The sequence below is a fragment of the Psammomys obesus genome, unplaced genomic scaffold (genome assembly GCF_907164565.1).
Source record: "Psammomys obesus unplaced genomic scaffold, mPsaObe1.curated_primary_1811, whole genome shotgun sequence".
Taxonomy (NCBI): domain Eukaryota; kingdom Metazoa; phylum Chordata; class Mammalia; order Rodentia; family Muridae; genus Psammomys; species Psammomys obesus.
This window is the reverse complement of record NW_026596101.1, coordinates 310,826-337,164: the sequence shown is the minus strand read 5'-3', so window position 1 is coordinate 337,164 and position 26,339 is coordinate 310,826. Positions and strand designations below refer to the sequence as shown.

The 26,339-nt window shown below is 48.7% G+C and overlaps 1 protein-coding gene across 1 annotated transcript in view; it reads left to right on the top strand.

Moving 5' to 3' along the window:
- The window catches only part of Slc6a11 (solute carrier family 6 member 11), a 116,512-nt gene that overhangs the window by 15,143 nt on the left and 75,030 nt on the right, over positions 1–26,339 (top strand). Inside the window, exon 5 of the mRNA XM_055628583.1 lies at positions 15,996–16,128. Coding sequence (XP_055484558.1) covers positions 15,996–16,128 — 133 coding nt within the window. The remainder of the gene's footprint in view (positions 1–15,995; positions 16,129–26,339) is intronic.

The window sequence follows — 26,339 nt, the reverse complement described above, 5'->3', positions numbered from 1 at the left end:
AATACATTTGTGGGATGCTTGAGAGCCAAGAAGGTGGAGACTGCCTGGTCAGCTGTGGGGCTAGCTTCATGATGGCACTGGTGCTGACCTAAGCTGGGCTTTGAAAGATGGATAGGAGTCCACATGGTTGACTGTGGAGCTAGGAGAAGGGACTAACAGACTGGAGCATAGATACCACGGTCACACGTAGGGCCTTGTGGACTTCAGTTGCAGCTGCAGTATGTGTGGAGAGAGGCTGGGGGTGGCTGGTAAGCACATCTGTTCACTTGCAGTAGTTAGCACCTTACCCGTGGTCGGCTTGTCAAAAATATTAAGTGGGAAGTTCCAGGGACAAATTAATTAGTGTTTGTGTGTCTTAAAATTTCTCACTGTGGCATCTTGGTCAGAGGCTGTGGTGATGTCCAGCTGCTTGGGATATCAAGCTGCTTGTGTTCAGGTGACCTTTATATTATTTAATGATGGCCCAAGTGCTCAAGGGTGATGCTGGAATTTCAGATCTGCCAGAGAGGAGTCAGCAAATGCTTTAAGGGAAAAGTAAATCTCTTTCTCTCTCTCCTTCCCTCCCCCTTTTCCTCTCTCTCTTCCCTCTCCCCCTCTTTCACATTCCCTATCCTTTCCAGCCTGTATGATGCGTGTGTGTGTGTGTGTGTGTGTGTGTGTGTGTGTGTGTGTGTTTAAGGGGTGGTTTCTCTCTTTAGCATAGGCTGGCCTTAAATTTCTTACTTGTTGGAATTTCTTGAATTTCAAGTTGACCTGGGATTCACAATCCTTCTTCTTCTTCTTCTTCTTTTTTTTTTTTTGGCCTTCCAAAGGACAAAATATATACTCAGATGGCCGAGAGCATTTCATCTTCTCCCTGTGCCTGCTGTACACACTAGACTTTAGTGTACATTTGGATGTATAGGGAAAGCATGGCATATATAAAGGACTCACTGTGTGGTGTCAGCCAGCTTATTGGGCATCTTGAAACATCCATTCTCTGGATGGGGGGTTGGGAGCTGCCATGCATGTTCTCTGTGGATAAGGGGTTGCTGCCATGCATGTCTTTCAAGAGAGCTTGCTACATGCCAGGTGTCATGGGGTACATCATGAACAAAAATAAGAGACTGCCTCTGTAAGTCAAGGTCCATCCTCTAAGGAAAACAGAATTGAATGTTGGGGTCAGGGTTGGCCTTTTTTGAGGGGATGACATTTGAGCAGGGACCTGAGAGAGTGGAATGATAACCTTATATGTCAGGGACAAGTTCTGAGACCAGAGGAACAGTGCAGAATGTGTGCCCACTGTGGAAGACATGGTGGACCTTTCCTGATAGATGCTTAGAGAGGCCCCATCTCAGTCTGCTTTTTAGTGCTATGAAGACCCTGACTGGAAGCAGCCTGGGGGGTGGAGGGACAGGCTTTGTTTAGATTACCTGTCCTGATCACAGCTGAGGAAAGTCGGGCAGGTACTCATGCAGGAGGAGTGGTGGGAACCATGGAGGAGCGCAGCTTACTGGCTTGTTTGAATGATTTACTCAACCTGCTTTTTCATACAACACAGGACCACCTGCCCACCCATAGTGAGCTGGGCCCTCCTACACCATGTCTTAATCAAGACAATGCTCCTGTAGAAGAGCCTCCAGGCCAATCTGATAGGGGCATTTTCTCAACTGAGGGTCCCGCTTCCCAGATGACTCTAGCTTGTGTCAAGTTGACAAAACAAACAAACAAACAAACAAACAAACAAACAAACAAACAAACCTACCCAGCACAGGCCCCAAGATTTTCTGGACCTAGTATCTGTATGAATGGTTGGAAATGATTCTGTGGACTGTCCTGCAAGAGCCACCCTCATGGCTCTGGGAATAAGACAGAACTCTCTGCCCTGCACCTGGCATGCTGGGTGTGGTCTGGGTGCAGGAAGCTAATTTCCACCTGGGTATAGAGAGGCTGAGCACGACTGCCCTCAACTGTTGGGAAAACATGTATGAAAGCGATCTTGGCATGTGGTGGTTCATTCTGCTCAGCTCTGCTCCCCCTGATGCCTGTGCCCCTGACTTACTAAGGCTCTACCAGTGCCACCCCTGGCTGTAAGGTGCCTTCTGACCTCACATCACATCCTGGGTGGGTCTTTCCTAATAGAGACTCATGGGAGGCTCCAAATTGGCCAGGACTCAAGGTTTGCTTCTTTTGTTTGTTTGACAGCAACAGGAGCCAGGTCTTACAGGAAGCAGCTTTTGGGCTGCACATATGCTTTGTCCCATTTCTGAAAGCTTTTTCTGGGGTGTGACCACACTAGCTATGCACAGCCCAAGCATGCCCGTGGAAACATCATTTGTGATGGGTTACATAAAAAAAGGGGGGGGACACAACAAAATCACATATGAAATGTCTCATGAGTGAAATTATGCGGTGACTATAAAAAAAAGAGTGAGGCCGGAAATGTGCTGGCACAGAGAGGAGCTGCTGTTGGTTGGGGTGAGGGAAGGGTGAGGTGTGGAGGGAGGCTCGTGCAGGCTGAGGTGCTAGCATCTGAAATGGTCCCCCTCTTCCTTGGCTTCTGGAGTCTCTGCATAACCATATTGAATGGTGATAGGACCAAAGTCTAAGCATGAAATTGTTTATTATGAAGGTATACAACAATACACCAAACATAAAGTCGTTTATCATTGTTTCAGGTGCCAGAATTTCAGTTGCAACTTGTCAACATGAGTTCTACTGTGGAATGTTCCGAAAGTTTCATATGGGCCTAGAGAGATGGCTCAGGGCATAAAATGCATAGGACCTCATCTCTGAGGTACATAAAAGATGGGTAGGCATGCAAGCCCCCCTGTAATCTTAATACTTGAGAAGCTGAGATAGGGGATCCCTGGGCAAGCAGGTGGCTATATTCAGTTAGCTCAGATCTCTGGGTTCACCCAGAGATGCTGCCTCAGTAAAGAAAATAGAGAATGATCAAGGAAGACAGCTGTCATCAACCTATGGCCTACACATGCATGCAAACACATTCATAAGTACCTGCACACATGTATGCCTCCACACACATGAGAATTGCATATGTACATGTACACATGCACACACACATACACAGAGGAATTAAGATTTTTTTTATTTTTTTAAATTTTTTATTAGTTACATTTTATTAACTTCGTATCCCAGCTGTATCCCGCTCCCTCATTCCCTCCCAAACCCAAGAGATTAAGATTTTAAAGCATGTCAGGTTTCAAGTTTTCAGGTTAGAGGGTGCTCCACCTGTATTTATGTGTGCTTGAAGATGCGCATACCTTTATCCCTGCAGACATGTCTAGTAGGGTACAGGACATGTCATTCACCAGCAGACCGCCCAGCAGTAGAACGTGGGAAAAGGGAGTAGAGCAGAACAGAGTTCTGCTTCCCTGCTCTGTGCTCTCTCATAGCATTTGGACTTTAAAGTTAAAACTAACAGCATGGCTATTTTACAATAAAAGCAGGACTCACGGTGTTGGTGAGTAGGCTGTCAGTCATGATTCTCTTTGTTCGTGTGACAGTCGACGCGCTTAGTGCCCTAACCTCATCTTGCTAATCTTTGCTTGTTAACTCATTCTTGTTAACGTTGACTCATTTAATTCTGTGGTCAGCCCCAAGAGGTGGGCAGAAGACAGATCTCCATCTTCCCTTTAACCAATACAGGGTTGTTGCCCCAACCCAGTCCATCATTGGCTTCCACCCCTGAACACCTGCTCTCTGCTGCTATAGGCCATGTATATGCAGGGGACCTCATCTGACCGAGGAAGGGTCTTGCTTGTCATTGGCCCCTCAGTGAGGCACTTGGAGGCCCTTGAATATGGCTAAGGAGAACAGGGAACAAGTCAAGACATTTGCCAACTCAAACCAAAGTGGGTTTTGCTGTTGCAGACGGGTTGTGACCTTTTTAGTCTAACCATTGAATAGTTAACTGGTTGTAAAAATGACAAATGGAGTTTTAGCAACTAAAATAGAGTAGGTCTGTGTTTCTGTAGTGGATTGTAAATCGAGTATTGCCACCTAGCACCTAAGAGATTATGCCACTAACAATTTACTCTCTTCCAGCCCTCTGGGTTGCTGTGCTGCTGAAGCTGGGAGATTCTTGTAAAAAATCTACTGTCCTGGCTTCATCATACCCCACATGACCTCTCTGGTGGCTCCCACAAAGCTCCAAGTGGAGCTAGGCCTCCATTCTACTTGCAGTAGCATTGAAGGGTAGAGACAGCCCCAGAGTTGGGGGGCCTTATTGCTCTTGTATACCTTAGGAAGCTATTTACCCTAAGCCCTGCCCACTAGGGTCTTCTCCTGGCCCAGGGCCCCAATGAAGGAAAGGCCAGTCTGTGTTCTGACGTGATCTGAGCCCCACACTGAAAGCCCTACTGAGGGTCAGACATTGTAAGACAGCTGCAAAAAGCTGTATAATGTCATGGTGTGATGTGGGGAGCCAGAGAGTTGGGCCTGAGAGGAGGCAGGGTGCTAGCAGTGAGAACCATTGTGCTGTTGCCCTGGGCTTCCTACTTAAATCTGCTGTTCCAGCCTCTGTGTATCAGCAGTAGAAACTGGCCTTAATACAACTCTGCATAGTTGGGGATTTTACTCTTGCTATACATGTGTGACCATTCGGGCAAAAACACTCATATCTGAAATTAGCCAGGAGGGCACTGGCAATTTTAACTGACATCTCACACTATATAATGGGAAGGAGCAAGTGGCTGTGCTGGTCCCCCTTTACATCCTGATGGCTACAGCAGGGACAGGGAGATAGCCCCTGCCATGTACCTTGCCACTACACAGAGCTTGCTTCTTCCTTCCACCCACCTGCTCGGAGGATAGACGGCAAGGGCAACTATCTGCACAGGGGATCGGGATCCGGGTCTGTGGTACCTCCCAGGGTGAGGCAGAACTGTGCTCAGCCTAGCCTCTGATCCCCACCTGCATCCTCCTGCCATTGCTCACCCTTCTCTCCTGCCCCCAAATCATCGTTAGCGTCCCACTGTAGCTCAGGTACAGCGTCCTACCGGCGCGTGCCTCCCAGGCAGAATCCCAACAGCAGCCCCAAGCCCCCAGCTGAGCCCTGGGAGATTTTCACCAGACATGTCCCTGACAGGAAAGGGGAGAGAGGGAGGCTGGGGGAAACTCACAGAAGGCTCCAGCCTCTGTACCGAGCAAACACACCTGGTGTTTGTGGTTCTTTCTAAGAGGCTCTGTTAGGAAGTGGCTTGAACCTTGCTTTAGAAGGAGTACTGTTGGTGTCAGGTTGGGCCAGATGCTGAGTGTGAGACTGGCCCTTACTGCTACCTGCTGGGAGGATGGGAGCTGGTGAATTGATGCTGGCTCTGACACGCTCTCTGTGGTCCTCTCCCTGGTGGCAGGAAGCATCAGGGAATAAATGATTTTAATTCAGGAAACAGGAGCAGAATGGCTTAGAAATCGTTGTTTCATCATGACTTCACATTATTTTTAACAGAGTTATAAGAACATATTACACTGTCCAGATTGCATATGTACACACACACACACACACACACACACACACACACACTCTCTCTCTCTCTCTCTCTCTCTCTCTCTTTCCCTGTGCTCTACCATCTTCTAACCAAGTGGGCAGATAAATGGCATCTGGGGGTCCCCCAGAGCTGGGGCAACCCAAGGCTCCTTCATTGACCTAGAGGAAGTAATTCAGATTCCCAGCCTCTCCCTCAGTAGCTTGGTGTCTGTATAGATACCCTGGCTTCACGATTGTTTCACTTACCATGTTCAGCTTTATAGGGTGAAGATGATGAATATTCATAATGAACATTCATTGGCTTTGATTTGGGGGCTGGGGTCTTTTTCCTGATGTATGGTCTATCCTATCTCTACACTGGGCAAGGACAGGGAACTGCGGCTGATGTCAGCCTGCAGTTTCGGGGTGTGAATGATCAGCACTCACAGTGTGCTGAGTTGCGGCTCCAAAGATGCTCAGTTAACTGTGTCCAGCACTTCTTTCAGTCTGGGTGTCTCCAGCTGCCAATGGGTTATCAGGTGTAGCCCATTGTCCACAGAACAGTTGCCAAACCTTGCTTTGAACTGCAGTGCCATTCGGTGACGGGTGGATAGGATGCTATCTTTGGTCTATGATGGCTCCTCTTGATCCGTCTGCTCCTGTCACTCCCGACAGCCTTCCCACCCTTGCTTTCTGTTTACATCTCAAAGGCTGGAAGGAACAGGACAGAGGTGGACCCTGGCAGGCTCCACTCTTCACCGCCGTTGCCTATGTGTCTCTTGACTACTGTGTGGACACCACAGCTGTGGCCCTCAGCCATCCTCTATGTAAAGCTCCGCCACCATGGGTGGGAGAGGCGCAGGGAGCTGAGTGTCCCTGGGCTCACAGTTTTTCACTAGTGCAGAGTGATGCACAGGGGGATGGCTGTGGCTTGGACGGCTTTTAAAACCTCAAAGCCTACCCCCAATGATTCAATTCTGCACTTCTTACACTTTCCCAAATAGTGCCACCAAATGGACCAAGTATTCGAACACAGGAGCCTGTGGGCAACATTCTCATTCAAACCACCATAGCAAGTTAACGAGTGTGTGATACTTTCACGTCCCCTGAATGATGATTGTGAAACAAAATAACAAGCATAGGCTTCTGGGGTTCTGTCCATGTCTTGTGCAATGCTAGAATTACAGGAGCTTTCTTATTCTTGGGGAATATGCTCTAAGCCACAGGGTTCTAAAAATCACAGGGAAGTCGAGCCCTACAGATTCGTACATTTGCACACCTGTGATAAAGTTTAACCGATAAATTTGGAACAGTAATTATCAGCAGTAACTAATGGTAACATCGAATAATGGCACCATGACAAAGTCACCAAATCCCCATTCTTGCACTCTGTGATCCTTAATAAGTAAAGTAAGGGTAGCTTTTACGGCAGGTAGCATATAGACTGTGGATACGTTGGCCAAGGGGGCAGCTCATGTCTTAGATAGGTACAGTGAGAGATTTTGTTATGCCACTCAGAACAACGTACCATTAAAACTCAGGAATTGTTTTTTCTGGGATTTCTCATTTAACATTTTCAGAGCACGGTAGACCATTGGTAACTGAAACCTCAGAGAGTTGGGGACAAGCGTGTACCTTGGAAAAGCAGAAACATGCTGGGTGGGCACTTTCTCCTAACAGCTGTTTAGTAGAGTTATTGAGGTGCCATTTACATTGTATGAGATGAGACCGTTTTAAGCACACAGTTCAATTGTCTTAAATAGGTGTACTGAGGGCGACAGCACAACACAGGCTTAGACCACTCCTGTCTCCTGAATTAGTCGCTGCTATCTACTGTGTGTCTGCTCCTACCTCCAAGCCACTTCTTTGTGTCCATGCCCTTGCCTCATCTAGACAGAGTATATAAACGGAATCAGATCTTTGGAAGTTGACTTCTTTCATGCAAGGCTTTCAAGGGTTGTCTGTGAACCTACAGCACGACTCAAAGCAGGAGGGTTGTCCCTCATCTGTGGTGCTTAGGACCAGATGCGTTTCAGACTTTGGTTTCTTTCCTAGATTCTGGGATATTTACACCAAGTTTAAACACAAAATCATTGGTGTTTCACTCACAGCTCATACAGCAGAGTGAAGGTAACTTTATACAGTATTTCTCCTATGTCTGAATTTTACTGTGATCTGTTTTCTGTGAGGCCAGGTTTAGAGTTTTCTATTACGATGTCAAATTGCCACGCAAAACGTTCCTGATTTGGTAGCACTTTGGGTTCGGGGTTGGGAATCCTCACCCTGCACTTCATTTCTTTTTTAAAAAATATTAAAATCTGTGTCCTAAGGACACTGCGCATTCTGTTGGTGTCCATAAGCCGATGGATGTTTGAGTGGCTTCTTCTTGGGGAGGTGGGGACTAAATGCTGTCAGGAACATTAAGCGTGGGTTTGGGGCTGAACCCATGTCTGCTACTTCTGGGGCAATGCATACTTAGAAGTGGAATTGTTAGGTGGATTCGTTCTTATTTAAATCTTAGTTCTTACTATTAGTGTGTGTGCGTGTGTGTGCGTGTGTGTGTATGTGTGCACACCTATGTGAGAGCATAGGCATGTATGTGTAGAGGTCAGAGAACAGCCTTCAGAAGTCACCTCTCTCCCCACACCATAGGTTCCAATGACTGAACTCAGGGCATCAGGCTTACATGGCAAGTACTTTTACCTGCTGAGCCCCCTTTTCAGCCTGAATTCTTAGGTTTTACTTTTGTGTGTGTGTGTGTGTATGTGTGTGTGTGTGTGTGTGTGTGTGTGTGTGTCTGACTTTTTACCAAAGTGCCAAGCTGCTCTCCAGGCCTGCTGGCCTGTATTACATCTCTATAGTTTATAAGGCTCTGTTGCTCCTGGTGCTGTTTGCTGTTTTCTGCCTTTTGCATTGCAGCCATCCTAGTGGCTAGGGAGTGAGTGTTACTGTGGTTTTGCCGTGCCTCTTCTTGAAGGATGCTTTTAAAGACAGGGAGCACTAGGTCAGACAGAGCTATCTGGGTGTTTATTTCGGGCCTTCTAAGAGACTCCCTAGGGAAGTCTGGAGTGGGCGGTGTTTTCCTGAATGAGGTTCCACTGTGGGCTGGGAACTCAAAGTGTCAGCAAACTAACTGGCCAAATTCTTGTTTCTGTAAATAAAGTTTTATTGGAAGAGAATCACGCTCACTGATTTGCAGATTGCCCCTGCCTGTGCCCACACTGCAGGCACAGAGCTGGTGTCTAGGGTGGGGATAGATGCCTTACAAAACCTCAAGCATTCACTCTCTGATCATCCAGAGTGTGGCTTGCACAGTTCAGGCCTCAGAGATCGTGGTGCACAGGGAGGCATCGGCACCATGTGTGGGTGACCCTGCTGTGGGCATGGGGACAAGGAGGCATGAGGTTGTCTGTAATCTCTAAACTGGAGCATGTGGGCTGGGGTAAAGCTTTGTGGGTTTGGGGGGACTTGAGAAGGAGGATCCCTGAAGAGGAAACAGGAGAGTGGGGACAAGCATGGGGCTGATGGGAAACTTGTTTAGCGCTGAGGAAGGTTCTACAGAGACAAGAAGCTAGCAGCAGCCCCATACTGATAACTTCCCACCAAGTTCATTCCCTGACTGTGGACCTTCCTTGGACTCTGGGGGTTCTAACTCTCACCCACAAGATGTACTTCTGATCTGGCTGCTCCCAGGATGAGGCATTGACATGGAAGAGGGACCTCAGTCTCCATCCCAGCTTGGTTGGGGGGTCCTGAACCATGGACATTCTAGGAGCCCCTCAGGCATGGGAAGAGCTTAAGAGCTGAGTTCCCTTTCCCAGAAAATTGTGAGTAGAACCTGCGCAGAAGAATCTGGAGGCAGCCCTGGCTCCACTGGAGGGGCCAGCAAAGCACACTTGTTTTGGTGATGGGCCTTTTTTGTTGTTGTTGGAGTTGGTTGCTTTGGGAGACCAGCACGGCTATTTATAGCCGAGCCCCTCTGTGCCAGCTTTTAGGGCGGTCTCCACGTTCCTGCCAGCACTTTCCCACATGGCAGGTTAAAGAAAGGTGATCTGTTTACAGGCTCCGTGAAGGACATGAAAATGAGGCATCCTGGGGGAGGGTGGGAGCTGTTCTTTGCACGGCTCTCTCAGGTTCTGATGGAGAAAGAACAGAAGGAGAGAAGGGGCAGGCAATGCTGGTCTCCAACTCTGCAGCCTCTGGTCAGAGTCACCTCATTCTAGGAGGCTGTTGCCTTATGCTCAGAGCAGAGCCAGCACCTAGTGGGAAAGAAGAGGGAGGCTGGAAGAACCCCCGGAAAATCCAGATACTTCCCTTAGACCTCCAGAGATAGATAGACCTTTGAAGCCCCAAACACCTTCCCCTTGATAGGTCTCCACCAGACACCTGGTGTCAGCCAAAGAACTTGGCTCTAATCCCACAATCCCACTTTGGACAATTGCTTCACCATCCTGGGCCTCAGTTTCACCATTCAAGAGTGAACGGTCAGCACTCCATATCTGGGTTCTGGATCTCAGGTTTCAAGCAAGCACAGACTGAAGATACTCAGAGAAAAAGCATTGCATCTGTCCTGAACATGTTGAACTTTCTCCTGGTCCCCAAACAGATCAGCTGTTTGCAGAACATCGAGGCGTTATAAGTACTTGAGAGGTGATTTAGAACATGAGGCAGACCTCACCGGGCTCTGTGTAAATATGTCACCATGTTATATACAAGGGCCTGGCATCTGCAGGGTCAAGAGTCAATGCCCCATGGCCATAGAGGATGATGGAACTAACTCCCTGGCAGTAGCTGTGCTATAAAGATGGAATAAAGTGAGCTGGGTACCCCTGGGCCTGACACAGCCCTCCACCATCAGCTTCTGTCCATTCCCTCTCGGTCTCCAAATAGGGAGGCACATTGTGTACTCTGGGCTTGGTTTTCTTCTTTTTCTATGGAAAGGTTCTTTCCATCTCTCCCCTCATACCATCACCCTTCTGTGTCTGGAACTCTTCCCACCCTCGGCTTCCTACCCCACCCCCCACCCCGAGACAGGGGTTTCTCTGTGTAGCCTTGGCTGTCCTGGACTCAATTTGTAGACCAGGCTGGCCTTGAACTCATAGATATCTGTCTGCCTCTGCCTTCCTGAGTGCTGGGATCAAAGTTGTGTGTTACTGCACTGGGCTTCCTGACAGCTCTTATGCCCTGTGTCCCTTTAACCCTCTCACTCCTCTAACTCAAGAGCTACACTCTCTGAAAAAGCCACCCGGCTGAGGTCTCAGCTCCCGTCCACTCCCCACAGGTCTCTCCTGCAGAGCGAAGCCCTCTGCCTGGATGGTGGGCACACCAGCCACTCAATCTGACATTCCCTCGTCCTTTTTTCCTTGGGGTGCTCTTCCCCCATGCTGCTCTGCCCCTCTGCTTTGTCTGTGCTTCCTTAAGGTTTTCTCTTCCTTTCTGTGCCCTGGGCTCGGGGCTCTAGGGAGTAGTTGCAGACTGCCTTCCTTTCCCAGCTCTCTCAGGAAGCCCCAGGAAGAGATTTAGGTACGACCCTTTGGCCTTCCCCTTTTCCAAGCTTTGGATCCGGAAACTGAGTGGCAGCCTCTGGGTGTGTCAGTCACTATTTCCCACCTTGAGCCATCTGAACTGTTTAGGTTGTTTGTTTGTTTGTTTGTTTTAGGTCAGCTTGACACAAGCTAGAGTTATCTGAGGAAAAAAAAAAAAACTTCATTTGAGAAGATGACTCCATCTACTGGCCTGTGGGCCATTTCCACGGTGCATTTTCTTGATCGATGCTTAATATGAGAGGACCCAGCTCACTGTTGAGTGGTACCACTCCTGAGCAGGTGGTCCTGAGTGGTATAAGAAAACCAGGCTGAGCAAGTCATGAGGAGCAAGCCAGGAAGCAGTGTTTCTCCATTGCCTCTGCTTCAATTCCTGCCTCTAGGTTTCTGCCACAACTTCCCTCCACGGTGGACTAAAGGTTCAGATGAAATAAACCCTTTCCTCCCCTTGCTTTTAGTCATAGTGTTTTATCACAGAACTAGAAAGCAACCTAGGACGCCATCTTGTCTTAAAAGAACGGTGGCCACCCACCATCCTTCCCCCTGCCTCACTGCTGTTCTCTTGGACCTGCCTTCCTCATCTGAGGGGTCCATGATTCTTCTCAGGCAGTTGCCTTCCATCTCTGGCACTTTCAATCTCACTCCCCCCTTACCACTGTCACTTCCCACCTTGATCTCAACCTTCCCCGTTTACATCCCTAACTAAGGTGAAATCTTCTGTGCTGGGTACCCCACATTGCACCCTACTGCCCCGACTTTATAACCCATTCTTCCTGAGAAACCTGAAACTGGGTTTCCAGAGGTACCTGTCTGGCCTGACAAGGTACCACCCGTCTTTAGACCCTTCTCATCTTCCACCACCTTTGTAGGGTACAGCCAGCCCCACACTCTGCAAGGCTCACACTCTTTCTTGCCTGTACCTCTGCTTCGGCACTGGCCACACGTTCCCCACTGTTTCAGTTCTAGCCTCCAGCTTTTACTCTGGGTTCACTTTCTGCCCCCCAATGCCTCTCTCTGTCTTTTTTTTTCTAACTTTCTTCCTACTTTTTGGTGCTCCCATCGACCCCCACATTCTGATACTGCTGTTGACCCTAGTGATAGTGTGTTGACCCACTATGTCTTGAGGCTTCACTGTCTCTTCCCTCTATGACTGGCAGTTTCCTTGTCTCCTTTTCCACTGGGTCCTGAGCTCTTATGGGTCCTCTAGATGGGCACGACACCCACCACCCTGGTGGTGTTTTAGTAAGCACTCGAATATAGCTGTCCACAACGTAGTGACAGGCACTCTTTAGTCCTTTTATCCACTGTGCAGAGGTGTGTGGAGACAGCTCTGGAATGTGATGATGATGTTAGGGCTCTGGGAGACCCAGTGGCTAGCACAGAGGCTTCCACGTTCCCACCTAAGCTCTATTAATTGCAGATATGACTATAGCCAATTTCCTTAACGGGTGTACCTCAGTTTCCCTATCCTTGAAGCAATAGTATTAAGTGTCCCAGCCTCAAGGCTCCTGGGGTGGATTCTATGCTTCCATGCCTGGGCAGTCTTTGGAAGGAGGCACCATTAATTTCTTTTTACAGATGACAAAGCTGAGATCCAGAGAGGTGATGCTCCCCAACCAAGGTGGATCTCTGTAGCGGGACACAGAGCTGGGCCTGAGCCCAGCTGTTTGGTATGTGCCATGGGCTGGAGACACCTGGCCTTATTCCTCCAGGCTGATTTCAGACTCCAGGGGAAAGTCTGCAGAAATATGCTAAAAAGTGCTCTCTGGATTTGCTTCAGTGCCAGCACAGAGTGCTCAGTTAGCGTGACTTGCATACGCTCATCTCCCCAAGGATCTCTGGCTAATCCTGAGTGCTGAGTGCGTCCGCTCCGGGCACAGTGTCCAGAGGTCCGGTCCTGGGTCCTTGCCGGCCAGCATGTTGGCAGCAAGCTCTTCCTCATTCAGTGGCCTCTTGTGCTCCAGTGCTTTATCGGGGAGGGTCATTAAGAAAGCTTTTTCCCAGGAAGAGCTGTGCCTTCCCCAAGTCTCTGCTGTGGAGTGCCCCAGCCCCCATGCTCTCAAAAGCTGCCCTTGTGGGTTTCAAAACAGCCCCACAGCCCAGCAAGCTTAGAGCCCCATCCACTGAGCCTGGCTTTTTGCTCCAGAACCTTCTGAGTGACAATCAGCATCAGTTCAATGTAAAGAAAACAGTTCGAAGATGTTTCCAAATAGAGTCTGATGGAACAAAAGAGCAGTTCATCCGCTGTGGCTTTTTGTGTGCTGCTTCCCAATTGGGGAATCAAGATTGTTCAGTTAAGTGAGGGGGCGCCAGAGCGGGCTGTTCAGGCCTCTGAGGCTTGCAGCTTCCACAGTGTAAAGAGGGGAAGGGAGCCAGCTCACTCCTGGCAGGCCTGCTCTCTCCTTCCTCTCTGTCCCTGTGTATTTTCAGACTTCAGATCTCCACAGTTCAACAGGCAAGTCCACCAATATGAAAATATGCACACACACACACACACACACACACACACACACACACACACACACACACACCTACTAGCTGGATAACCTGTATGTTTGTTTCTTTTTCTTTCATGAGCTATCCCAAACCTAGAATAGATAGATACAGAGAGTGCCATGTCACATCCATGCACAGGGAACATAGGTCTTATCTAGATTATTCATTCTCACCAACCAGTGGGCTATCCTTTAGAGTGTTTGAACTAGCATCTGCTCCTGGGTCCCTAAGATGTGAACAGGAGAGGCATCGGGTACCCTCAAATTCTCTGTACAATTTAGGGAGAGATACTTCTAGGGAGAAATTCTATCTCTGTAGCATCTCTTCAAAGGACCCATTACACACAAGCAAGGAAAGAAAATCGTTGCTTTCCACCTTTGCAATCTTAACTGGGGAGGGAGATGCTTATTTCTGTGGCAAAACTCAACCTGTCCTAACTGCTCCAGTGGGCCCAAAAAAGCTTCCTGTCAGAAATGATAGTTAAGACATACTTTGAAGGGTGAGTGGAACTGAGCCAGGAGAGGAAGGTAGAGGAGATTTTCCCCCCCAGTTTGTGTCAAGAATAAGGCAAAGTAGCTGGGTGCAGTGGAGCATATCTGTAATCCCAGCACTCAGGGAGGCAGAGGCAAGCAGGCTTCTGTGAGTTTGAGGCCAGCCTGGTCTACAGAGTAAGTCTAGGTCAGCCAGGGCTACACAGAGGAACCCTGTATCAAAAAAAAAAAAAAAAAAAAAGTTAAAAATGACTCAAGTGACAGTTACAAATCTCTTCTTCATTACTAGTGTCCTGCTCCTGTTGAATCCAAACATTTCATTTAGTAAGAAATCCATGTAAGACATGGTCCAGATGCTTCTTGGTTTCTACACTAGACTCTCTTTAAGGTTTTTGAAAAGACTCATAAGGTCTTTGTGAGGTGTGAGAGCCTCAGATGAATTCAAGCTGAGGACTGCTAAAAAACTTGAAGCAAGAACCATGGTCATTGTTGGCCCTGGCCAGCCGACTCCTTTCTTCTCAATTAACTTGTACCCCTTATGTCTAGCTTAGTCTAGTTGAACATACTGACTTTCTATGGTAGCGCCCAGCACGTAGTAGGCCCTTAGCACATGATAGGCCCCTAAAAGAAAAGTTATGTACTGAGGGTGGTTGCTTTGGTTTCTTCTATCCCTGAGCTGGTTTCTAGTAACCCCGTGGCTGCCCACAGTCTGATTTTGTTTGGGGGCCTGCCTGATTTCTCCAGCAGGGGCTGGGGCTACCGGGAGCCCGCTGACCAGTGCTAATTGGTGTCATTGAGTAATTAATGCAGAATCAGGCCCGAGCTGATTCCCAGGGAGACAGACACTGAGGGTGGCTTTCATGCTTGGTGGGATGGGAGTTCCTTTCTCCGGGGACATTCTCAGAGCACTGAAGGCGACTGGCACCGTCTGGTGGGGGTGGCTTGGCAGCCAGAATGGGGTTCGTGGAGCAAGTGTGGAGGGGGTTTGTGCTGGTGCCACGGTTGGACACAATATGGAGCGTGGCAAGTTTGACTTTAAAGAAACACAACCCCAGGGTGGGCTCTGGGAGCCAGGCGTGTGTCAATGCTGAAGAATTGATGGGCTCTTGGAGAAGGCCATGGCGGGGGAATTCACAGTGTACCTGGTATCCTTGATGCTCTATGGCCTGGATCCTCTTGGTATGGGAGCCTCTCCCCTTTAGCATGGGTCCGTCTACCCCTTGGCATGGCTCCTTCCTCTGCCTACTCCTCCCACCATCCACTCTGCCCTCTGTGCCCCATGCCTCTGTCCCCCAAGTGCACCACACTCTGTCTCTAGAGGTTTCATTTAGCCTAGAACAGTTTCTACTCCTTCCTTCAGGGTTCAGGCTCTGCATCGCTTCTCCCAGGAAGCTTCTAGAGGCTCCCTGCTGCAGCGAAGATGGGTTGAGTTAGGTTGCAGGAACAAGCACTCCAGAGGCCTGAGTGATGCGAACCGTGGTCTTCTTTTTATGACTTGCACTGTATCTTAGGCAGTCTTTTAGGCATAGGGCTTCCAGAAGCCTCACCTTGACTCTCTTCTGTGACTGCAGCAAAGGGAGGGAAAGGGAGCTGGAGACCCATGACCCCTGGTTCTAGAAGCTTCTCTCTGAGTTGACATGGATTTCATAGTCCTTTGGCCACCATTGAGTTCAGTATGACAGCAATGAGTAGTCTCTTCTTAAACACACAGACTCATGCAGTCTCCAGGATACACCAGACTTGATTCCTAAGCCCACTGTGCCTCATGTGTTTTGCTTTTCTCCAGAGTGTGGTTCCACAAAGACACAGGCTGTGTCTTGTCCTTCTCAGAGGCCCCCTGCCCGGGTCAGGGTCTCACAGTTGGTAAATGATGAAGGATGGAGGGTGGGGAGGCATTGGAGGGCAGTCCATTCTTGCTCCTCTATTACCTAGGCTCTGTCACAGGTAGGGCATAGTGGGCCATCTTCAGCCCAGTGACTCCCCACCTTCTCTCCACAGACGCCGGGTCTTGGCGATATCCGACGGTATCGAGCATATTGGGAACCTCCGATGGGAGCTGGCACTGTGTCTCCTGGCGGCCTGGACCATCTGCTATTTCTGCATCTGGAAGGGTACTAAGTCAACTGGAAAGGTAAGAGGTTAACTTTTGAGCAGCGAGGTACAAGCAGAAGATGGTTTCTGCAGAAGCTTAAAAGTGGCCTATAGATTACCAGGAAGCTCTAAATGGAGAGATAGGAGGAGCACTGGACAAGGAGTCCATCTGGGAGCATGGAGTTCCTCCACATTGCTGCCACACCCTTCAGCACTATTCTGCTCTACTTTAAGCTTTCGTTTTCTTCTCTGTAGAATAAAGCTCTAGCCTACCTTTCTGAGTGAATCAAGAGTCACATAGGTAAGGCAGGATAAGATGTCTTGAAAACTGAACTATGTCAAATGGCTAGGACTATTACTATAATTTTTATGCTGCTGAACCTGACTCCAGGAACGTTCCAAGGCAGACAACGCTGGCCTTCCCACTGACCACCCTAGACGTCTTTATGTCTCATGTTCCTATAGCCTTGCTGTGCCAGTTGTACCCGGATCCTCCAGGATCACAGGGGAGGAGAAAAGGAAGATGGTGGCCTACTCTGAGCTGCCTGGAAGTTGAGTGTGTGTCCTCCACTCACAGGCCACTGCTCAGAGCCTGGTCCACAGCCTCTTTCAATCACAGGAGAGCTGGAAAATCCAGGGAGCCCTTTGGTCAGAGCACAATGTGGACTGTGCCACTGATAGAGGAATAGAAGTGTGGCATTTGTGGACATGTCTACCTCGTTTGTATCATTTACAAAAAAAAAAAAAAAAAAAAAGAAAGAAAGAAAGGAATTAAAAGAAAAGAGCTAATTTACTGGCAATGCTTAGAAATCAGGTGGTCTGGTTGGCCAGTCCCCCATGGTACCCTGCTGTTCCCGCTCCTGAGGCTGAGTAGCAAGGCCATTAGCCTCCTGTCTGGAACTCATTTTATTTTCTCATGAGAAATAGGAAATGAAACATTTCCTGTAGCAGGGCCACCCTGACTCCATCACTGGATATGGGTGACACAGGTAGTTGCTTGTCACCTGTGTTCTAAGTTCTTGACTGGGGCAAGGGTGAGAGATGAAGCCTCTATGAGTAGGAGGAGTAAGTCTGGGCACCCATTGTGAAAGCTGCTCCTCTGAGGCCCCTCAGAGGTGGGTGGGGTGAAGAAACTGCTAAGGCATGGGAGGGAAGGTGGCTCCCGCAGGAAGGAATCCGGGTAAACACAGAGACACAGAGGAATGGTACCTGGGTGAAGCTGAGGAGGCGATCACAGAGGTGGCTGAGAACCCCAGCTAGCAGAACAAGGATGTTTGTGTCCCTCCAGCCATGTGATCACTCACCTTTGCCTCCTGTGGGTTATGATGCCATTAAGGCAATTGGATTGCTTTCTCTGTTTTGCAGATATGGAATGCCTGTGTTTTTGCTATACTTTAGATGGCTGTCTCACTCCCCCCTGTGCCCATCCTTGATGCCTCCTCTAGCTGAAGATGAGGATAGCTGGATGGTTAAGAGCCAGGCTCAGCAGCTGGAGAGCTGGCTAAGCAGTTGAGATTGCTCGGTGCTCTTCCTGAGGACCTGGGTTCAGTTCCCAGCACCCATATCAAGCGGCTCCCAATCTCCTGAAGCTTCAGCTCCAGGGGATCTGATGCCCCTGGCCTCCATAGGCACCTGTGCTCTCACATGTACACACATGCACACATACACACACACATACACACACACACACACACACACACACACACACACATACACGCAAACCACACACAGTTTCAAAAATAAATCTTAACACCAACAGCAACATCTGGAATCAGAACTTGACGCCCAGGTCTGCCATTCAGCAGCTGTTCTAGAGAGACTGGGTTAACTTCTCGGAGGCTGTTTCCCTTCTATACAGTGAGGCGCAGGCGCTGACTGCATGGTGAGAATGAAGGGTGTGAAGTTGCACGTTAGGGCTGAACAGTCTGGGGAGCTCACAGGCAGCACTGGCTGAGCGGGGGTTTTCAATAACCTTTTATAAAGATAAACTATCATTTAAGGAAGGGTTTCTGAGCCCAGGAGGGGTGGTGCATAGCTATAACCTCAGTGCTTGGAAGCCTGGGCAGGAGGGCCGAGTTCAAAGTCTGCCTGGATTGTATAGCAAGACCCTGTTTCGAGGAAGAGAAGGAGGAGGAAGAACAAGAAGAGAGGGGAAGCAAAAAGAAGAGAAATATTAAAAGTGGTTTCTGAGTCCTGCTGTAGACTAGCATAACTCAGTGGGATTCACAGTTTTATTACCTGGCTAACCTATCGTGTTGGGGAGCGGGGCATCAGAGGACAGGTTACTAGAGCCAATTCTCTTTCAACCGTGTGCTTCCGTGTGCTTCACAGGCTTGACAGTGAGTGATTTTCCCTGATGAGCCATCTTATCAGCCCTCAACAGTTTTCTAAAGTGAGGGAAGTGCACCCTGCACCCTTCCACCTTAGGTGGGTGGAAATGCCTCAGGAACCCGAGGGGAGGGCTGTGTTTAGGTAGTGTAGGTCCAAGTACTGGCTCTTGGAGCTCATGCCTACTTGGGTGGCCTTGGCTAGACACCAGTGATATGTGGCATGGGGAGAGCTGAGGTTTATGTACACAACTGGGGTTTATGTACAGGAACTGCCGATAAAAGCATGTGGTCCCAGCAAGACACGTTTGCATTCAACCCTTGCCTGAGCAGCGTGCTGTTGTCTGGGGTTGTGGGCAGCTCACGTGTTGGAGAACTCCTGTTGGGGAACTGGGCCCTAAAAAGGGCAGGTGCAGTCTGGGGGATTCCAGGCAAAGATGCCAAGGAAGAGGAGAAGCAAGCATATCTTTAGCCTTCTTTCTTGGTTCTTCACTTGTGGGGTCGGGGTATGGGTGATACTTCTGCCTTCAACATCCCATCTCCCTATTGTGGGGAGTTAGTGTTCTGTCGCAGAGGTGGAAAACCACAGTCCGAGTGACCAACCATTCCAGTCACAGGTATTTTGTGACTGTGTCTCTACTTCAACTCAGTTTGCCCTCTGCCTCTCTTGTACTCTCTCTCTCTCTCTCTCTCTCTCTCTCTCTGGCTTTGAACTTGCTGTGTAGCTGAGGATGACTTCAAACTCTTATTCCTCCTGCATTCAACTCCTGAGTGTTTGGATTACAGATGTGTGCCAGCACACCCACTGGCATGTACTTGACTAACATGTAGACTGTTGGAGTGCCATGAGGAGCACGCCTTCCTCGCCCCCCCTTTGTCACATCTTTGGTAGAAGTGACAACTGCAGCTGCAGTCATAACCAGAGTTCTTGGTGATGTATTACCATTCTCTGGCATGGATCTGTGGCAGATGCTCCACTCAGGCCTTGGAGCAACCCTGCAAGATGGTTAACCTTGCTTGCAGAGGCAACAGATTGAACAACCAACTCAAGCAGGCAGCAGCAGATGGGGCTGACATCCGAGCACTGGGGGCTACACAGCCCACTGGGTAAGGGCACCGTCATGCCACCTGTGGCATTCTGAGGGCAGTGATGGCTTTTTTGTGACCTAATTAGAAAGTGGTCAGGGAGACTGCTTAGATACCCGGGAGTTGCTGCATGGGTCTGAACAAGTGCTGTTCAAGGCAGTGCTGATGCTGTATCTGGTGAGCTGACAGACCTTACTCTTGCATGCTGACTTCCATAGGATGCTCCCTGTGTCCCCAACACCACAGTGATATGCAGGGTAGGACTGTTTTGCTAGAACTAAAACTCCTTAAATCATAAAGGCCACATTATCCTGACTTTATGTATGAAGAAGCTGAGGTATGGTGACAAAAAGGGACTTGTCCAGTGTTGCAGAGCAAATATGACAGGCCAGGCCCTGGGCTTTTTATGAACTGTGGGGTTCCAAGGTTACACCCAGAAACTTATGGAGGTATACTTGGTTTGAGGGGATAATGTGGCATGGGTTAGCTTCTGTTTTTTGTTTTGTTATTTACTTATTTATTTATTTATTTATTTATTTATTTATTAATTTATTTATTTATTTATTTATTATTCCCCACTGCATCTTGAAGATAAGTCTGGAACCCAGAAGTTTTTTTGGGTTCTGTACAAAAACATACGAAAATAACATATTGGGTTATCTGGGATGTCCTGTGTGGGAAGTGGTTGCTTCTGGTCCCAGAAGCCAGACCCTGGCCAGAACCATTTGCATGGTATTCCTTAAGGAGGGAAACATCCACTTTCCCTGGACTGTCCAGGTCTGGATGGGTCAGCATCTCCTCTTCATCTCCTTCCTGAAGATCCAGCATGCTTCCCAGAGTCAGAGCTTTTCTAGGTGACATGTTCATTAATGTGAGAAAAGTTCCTGGTCTCTCTTATCTCCAAGTTGAACACTGCTCCTGGCTTGCGCACAGTTTGCTCAGTTCTTCCCATGATCAGGGAGACAGACACTGCTGGCCTGCCCTCATAATTAATGGGTATGAGAACAGATTATGAACATACAGATCCCAGGGGAAGCTGTGACATACCACAAGCAAAGTCCCTACAACACAGTCCAGCAGGGGACATGTATAAGAAGGCTGTGATGGGCGACAAAGCTTTTCTACCATTGGTAACTCCCTCAGAAGACATGACACCACAGAGGACCATCTGGGTCTAATGAGTAGTCCCAACTTCAGAACATGCTTCTGCAAGTAGAATGGGATGATGCAGGAAAGGGCTCTTCCCTGTGCCAGGGAAGACAGTAGACAGTGTGGTTCTCTCAATGAGCATGCAGTGTGCAGCCCTCAAGGGTAGGTAAGCATGCAACCAGTAAGAGTGAGCATGCTCAGGTAAGCAGTTGCAAGTTAGCTCCTGGATGCTGGTCCTTGGTAATGCAACAGCTGAGCGAGTCAGATCCTGAGAATTTCTAGAGTCTCTAGAAAGTTAGAATTCAATGTGTTCAACCTGAGGCCATCTTAGTTTTTAAGGTAAAACTCTCTTACGAGTCACGGAAGACCATAAAGTTGGCCTAAGGCTGCCTGTTGGTCAGGAGCCTCGCTAGCATTCAAAGTTAGGTCTTTACCTCTTCTGTACCCTCCGTGAGGAGCAGTGTGCAGATTCAAGGACAAGACCTTGGTCGTAGTTCTGAGCACACAGGAGCTGCTCATTCATTACTTTATTTTCCTGCCCCAGAAAAACAGCTCAGGTTTGGGGGCCATTTCTTCTTTCTAAAGCCGTGGTTCTCAACCTTCTTAATGCTGTGACCCTTTAATAGTTTCTCATGTTGCGGCAACCCCTCCCAACCATAAAATTGTTGTTGTTGTTGCTACTTCATAACTGTAATTTTGCTACTGTTGTAAATCATAGTGTAAATATCTGATATTTGGCCCCCCAAAGGGGTCACAAACTCACAGGTTGATAACCACTGCTTTAAATACTACAGAAGCTCCAGATGTTTCCTATGGATTAAAAAGAAAACCAAATGTTTGTTAATCATATCTTAAGTCCTAAGTGAACAAGGCTGAATCAGGACTCCGTACCTCCCAGGTGAAAGAGTGTCACTGTGGGCTAACACCAGGGACCCTGATCATTGAGGCAACTTTATGATTTTCTTGTTGTCCACGTTTTATATATCTACCAAGTTCATCATGCCTGCCTCTGCCCTTGGCTTCCCTTCTTGGTCCCCACAAGAGCACTAAATCATTTGGATCAACTCAACTAACGTGTCACCCAGTTATCAGCCAAGTCTGCTGACGATCTTTGTACAGATAAAGCCACTTTTGTACATAGACCAACACACTCAAGTGCCGTGTGTTCGATGAGGGACAAATTGCAAGTGAATTTTCAGGGTTCTCCTTTCCCTCCATCTCACTGGAACACTGCATGCTCATCGGTGAAGTGTTTGCTGATCTTCGGCTTGTATCTCTGTGCACTTCAAAGCTTTTGTCTGCGTTCTCATGTGGTGGCTCTGCTCAGCCCTCACCTAAGCCGATGGTTGCCCAACCGTGGGTGGCTTCAAGCAGACCCGACACGCTGCCTGCGTCTTTAAGCTGCACCTGCTCACTCCAGTGTTGCCGCAAACCGTGGGACTGAGGAACTGCAAGGGGCCATGGAGCCCACAACACCTTGTTTGTAGGTCGCGGACCCCCTATCTAAAAACCCCAGATCCAAAATACTCCAAAATCCAGAGCCTTCTGGGGTTTGGTAGGACACCAGAAGAACTTCTGTATTGTACAATTCTGTTTTGTGTACAAATTCACTGAAATGTATAAGATGACCTTTAGGTCATGTTTTAAAAATGCATGAGCATAACTAAATTTAGCATTTAGTCTTGGTCCTATACCCAAGCTCTCTCAATGTGTACAGTGTGTATAAACACTCTAAGTACGTACAAATAACCCAACTTTAAAAAAAAATTCTGAAATCACTAACAGTCCTAGCTGTAAACATTTTTTAGTGAGGTCAGCTACTCAGTCTGGACTCATGAGCTGCCCCTCTACAAAATACTTAGTAGCTCAATAGGCTAGTCCAATCTTCTAAACTGGCTATAGGAACCATTTCCTTCTTAATAAGAAATGACTGAAGACTGCGTGGCCTATTTCAACCACTGAGAAGCAACAGTGACTATTTGTGAAGGCTCCTTCATACATACATACATCACACATGAAATACATAGATATGCATGCACACACAGACACACTCATACATGCGGGTGTGCAAATACACATGCATGCACATACACACACAAACATACATACACACACATATGCATGTATACATATAAACGCATGCATGTACATATACACACATACAACTGAACACATGTACACACACATATATACATATATACACATGTGCATGTATACATATACACACATATATGTTTACATATGCAGAGACACATACTCACACACGTACACATAGATACACACGATAAAACATATACACACGGGTGTATGCACATATACCCAGGCACATGTCTGCATATACATGCACATAAACATGTACATAAACATATACACACAGGCACATCTATATACACATTCACATATACACACAGACACATGCATACACACGTACACATAGATACATACAATCACACCCACGCACACACATATACATACACACATAAGCACGCACACACACATGTGCCCACACAGGCAATAATAACACACATTGCTTGCTCTGGCTTCTCCCATGTCGGGATGCTCTTCTCTGTGTTTGAGGTCTGTTTTTTTTGGCAGCGCTGGGGGTGCAGCTCAGATCCTCGGGCACGGTGGGCAGACAAAGCTCCTATTCCCCATCCCAGCACTCATTTTTTAGGAAGCCTGATCCCTCTGTTCTCACCTTCACCCACCCAGTGAGTACTGACGTTAGGCAGGGGCTCGTTCAAGTGACAAGTGGCACAGACTGTGGAACCTTTAGTTTCCTGCAGAGGGAGGGAAAGGAGTAACAGAGATGCTGTTTGCGGAGTGATGGGATCTGGGAGGAGGACGCAGGAGGGGCTCCCCAGAGACAACGTGGGACACATAGCCTAGGGTCAAGCCACATTCCCCAGATGGGGAGGCTGTGATGAAGCCAGGAGAGCTGCAAAGCCGGGGCAAGAGTTGGTGATTGACAGACAGGAAGATGAGCAGAGAATTGAATGGGGCCTCCTGCACTATGCAAAGGGGTGGGGCTTATCCTGAGGACTAGGAGACCTCTGGAGCAGAGGAACATGGCTGACTTTCTGCCTGTTGTTAAGGGGTTGGTAGAGGAGAGGCTGAAGGGATCACTGCTCCCAGATGACCAGGGAGGCAGTGGCAGGGCAGGGGCAGACAGAGGTCACACCGAAACCCCCTTCAGGCTGGCATTATTCTGCATAGACACTGAGTCCTTGCTGTCTTCCACCTTTTGAGCAGGGGTGGCCAGCCCAGCTTCTGGCTTGGACACTTGGCTGTTGGTAGACGGCCGTCCCATCCAGCAGATAGAATAAACCCTCAGGCTGTCTCCATGCCTCCTCTTCAGCTGGCATCTGTCTTTCCCTGCTTCTTCTGTCCTTCACCGTAGATGATTTAGGGATTTTTCCCCCTCGTTTCCTGGTCTCCAGGAGCAGTGGTTGGGAGGGGAGGACCTATAAAAACAATTCTGGTCCCTGCCCACCTCCCCCTACTGCCCCTTCAGAGGAAGCTGCAGGATTAGCCGGGATTTGAAGAAGAATCCTGTCTTTTCACTGCTCTAGGGCTCTGTTGTTACTCTTTTCAAAGCCCCAGGACACCAAGGCAGGGGGGAAAAAGTAAAAAAAAAAAAAAAGCCGAACACACTCACACACAGACAGACAGACATCCTCACCCAGAAACAGCTGCAAACAGCCTTGAATTGAGTTTGTTTTCTTTCCCTTCCTTCATTCACCCAAAGAAGAGGAACTGGAGGTGCCACAAGGACTCCCAAATAGACCGTGTTGTCTGGTCTGGATGTTGGAAGTAGTGAGGACTGAGACTGAGCAGAGCCTCCTTCACCCAGACTCTTAACCCATTCTGTCCTTGGGGATGCTGTCAGAGTCCACAGGGGGCTGGGGGAGATCAGGTGCATGGAGGCCCACAGAGGCAGGTTTTATAGATGTTGCTGCAGATGAAGACAGCCTGAGGGAGGGGGGCTCGAGTCTCTGTCATTCCTCCCACCACTGAAGCACAGCTGCCAGCAAAGGCAGAGAGTCCCACATGGATGATCTATGTATCATCAGGAGCACCCTGAAAAGCCCCTAATGGGTTTAGTGAGGCATGAAGGAAGAGTGAAAGGGGCAGGGGAATTAAGGAGAGAGACATGTTAGAGATTAGAGGACAGGTTCTGAAACAAACCTGGGCAGCCCTGCCTCCCAGTCCTCAAGCAGCTTGGGTGGTGGGGCTGTCCCAGTGATGAGTGATGTCTGCTTTCAGAGAGGAAACTGGAGCGATCATGAGAGGCATGCAGAGCACCCCAGCAGCCGCCATGTGAAGATCCCAGCCAGGGGGCCCCAAACTCGAGGGCAAGGAAGCCGCGCTGCAGCGTCGGGATGCTACTCTCACTGCTGCAGTTTGGGAGAGGGGTAGATTGTGACATTAAGTCAAAAGAGTCCAGCGTCCAATTCAGCCCTTTCTCTGGTGTTGAATGGCTGGGTTTCACCTTTAGCAGGACGTTGGCAGCAAGGGGACTTGGAAGGGAGGAAGCTTTGCCACTCAGTAATACCGTCTTTATTAAAGCACAAAGGCCCCCCAAAGTCCGAGTGATTGCTTGTGGGGGGGCTGTTCTGTAGTCCCAGCCAGCTCTGGAGAAAGCCTGCAGGAGCTCAAGTGGGGCCTGGGGGGGGGGAGGGGAGGAAGGCACTATTAACCCTTTCCAGCCCTTCCCTGGCACCTGGCACTGTGTGGAGCCCCAACCCTGTGGGATCGTGGGTCTGCTAGGGACACAGGGCACCATCATTCTGCAAGGTGGACACAGAATAACCAAAGAGGTTCTTCTCTCATCAGAGTTAGGCACTGTGCTGTTGGGAAGCAAAGCCAGAACAAGCGGAGCTTTTGTTCTGCACCTACTATCACTGTCAGGCCCAGGTGATGAGAGGTAGCAGTCTACAAGCAGGAAGCAGCTGTCAGGAGTCCTGCCCTTCACTTTCAATGGTGCAATTAGTCCTGCCTCAGTTTCCTCCTTTGTCAAAGGGTATTTAACAAGTGCAGAGCTCTGAAAGATGTGCTCTAGTGTGTAGCACAGGGAAGGACACTATGTGCCACCCTGTGTGCATGGCTCAGGATAGGGTGACTTGTAGGCCAGCTCTGTGGATGTGGTAGAAGAACCGTAGTGAGGAAATGTCATAGGGGCACTAAGGTTGAGCCATAATGTTTCCCGGGGAGCTAGCAGATGGGTGGCCAAGTGACGAGTGTCACGTTATAAGTGTCCCCACACACTGTCACCTGCAGACCGTTGGCCAGTTCACTCTGTGGTGGATGGGACTCACTCCATTCTCTCAGGGTCCATTACCACACGCCCCTCTTTCAGCATCACTGTTGCCACCATAATTAGCCTGTGCCCACTTGGAGGACAGGTGTGTGCCACACCGTGATGTTTTAGTCACCAAGGGACCACACGATTGTGGTGCTGAAGCTTAACAGTGAACTGGAACATTCTGTTACATCAGAGGCATTGTATGGACACAGCACAGGTGAGCCTTCCATGCTAGTGCTGATGCTAGTGGGACACAGCGATTGCCCTGGCTGTGTAAAGCAGAGCAGGTAGCTACACTTGGTGCATCAATGAGGATATAGCTGGCTACGCTTTAGAAATATATATATATATATATATATATATATATATATATATATATATATA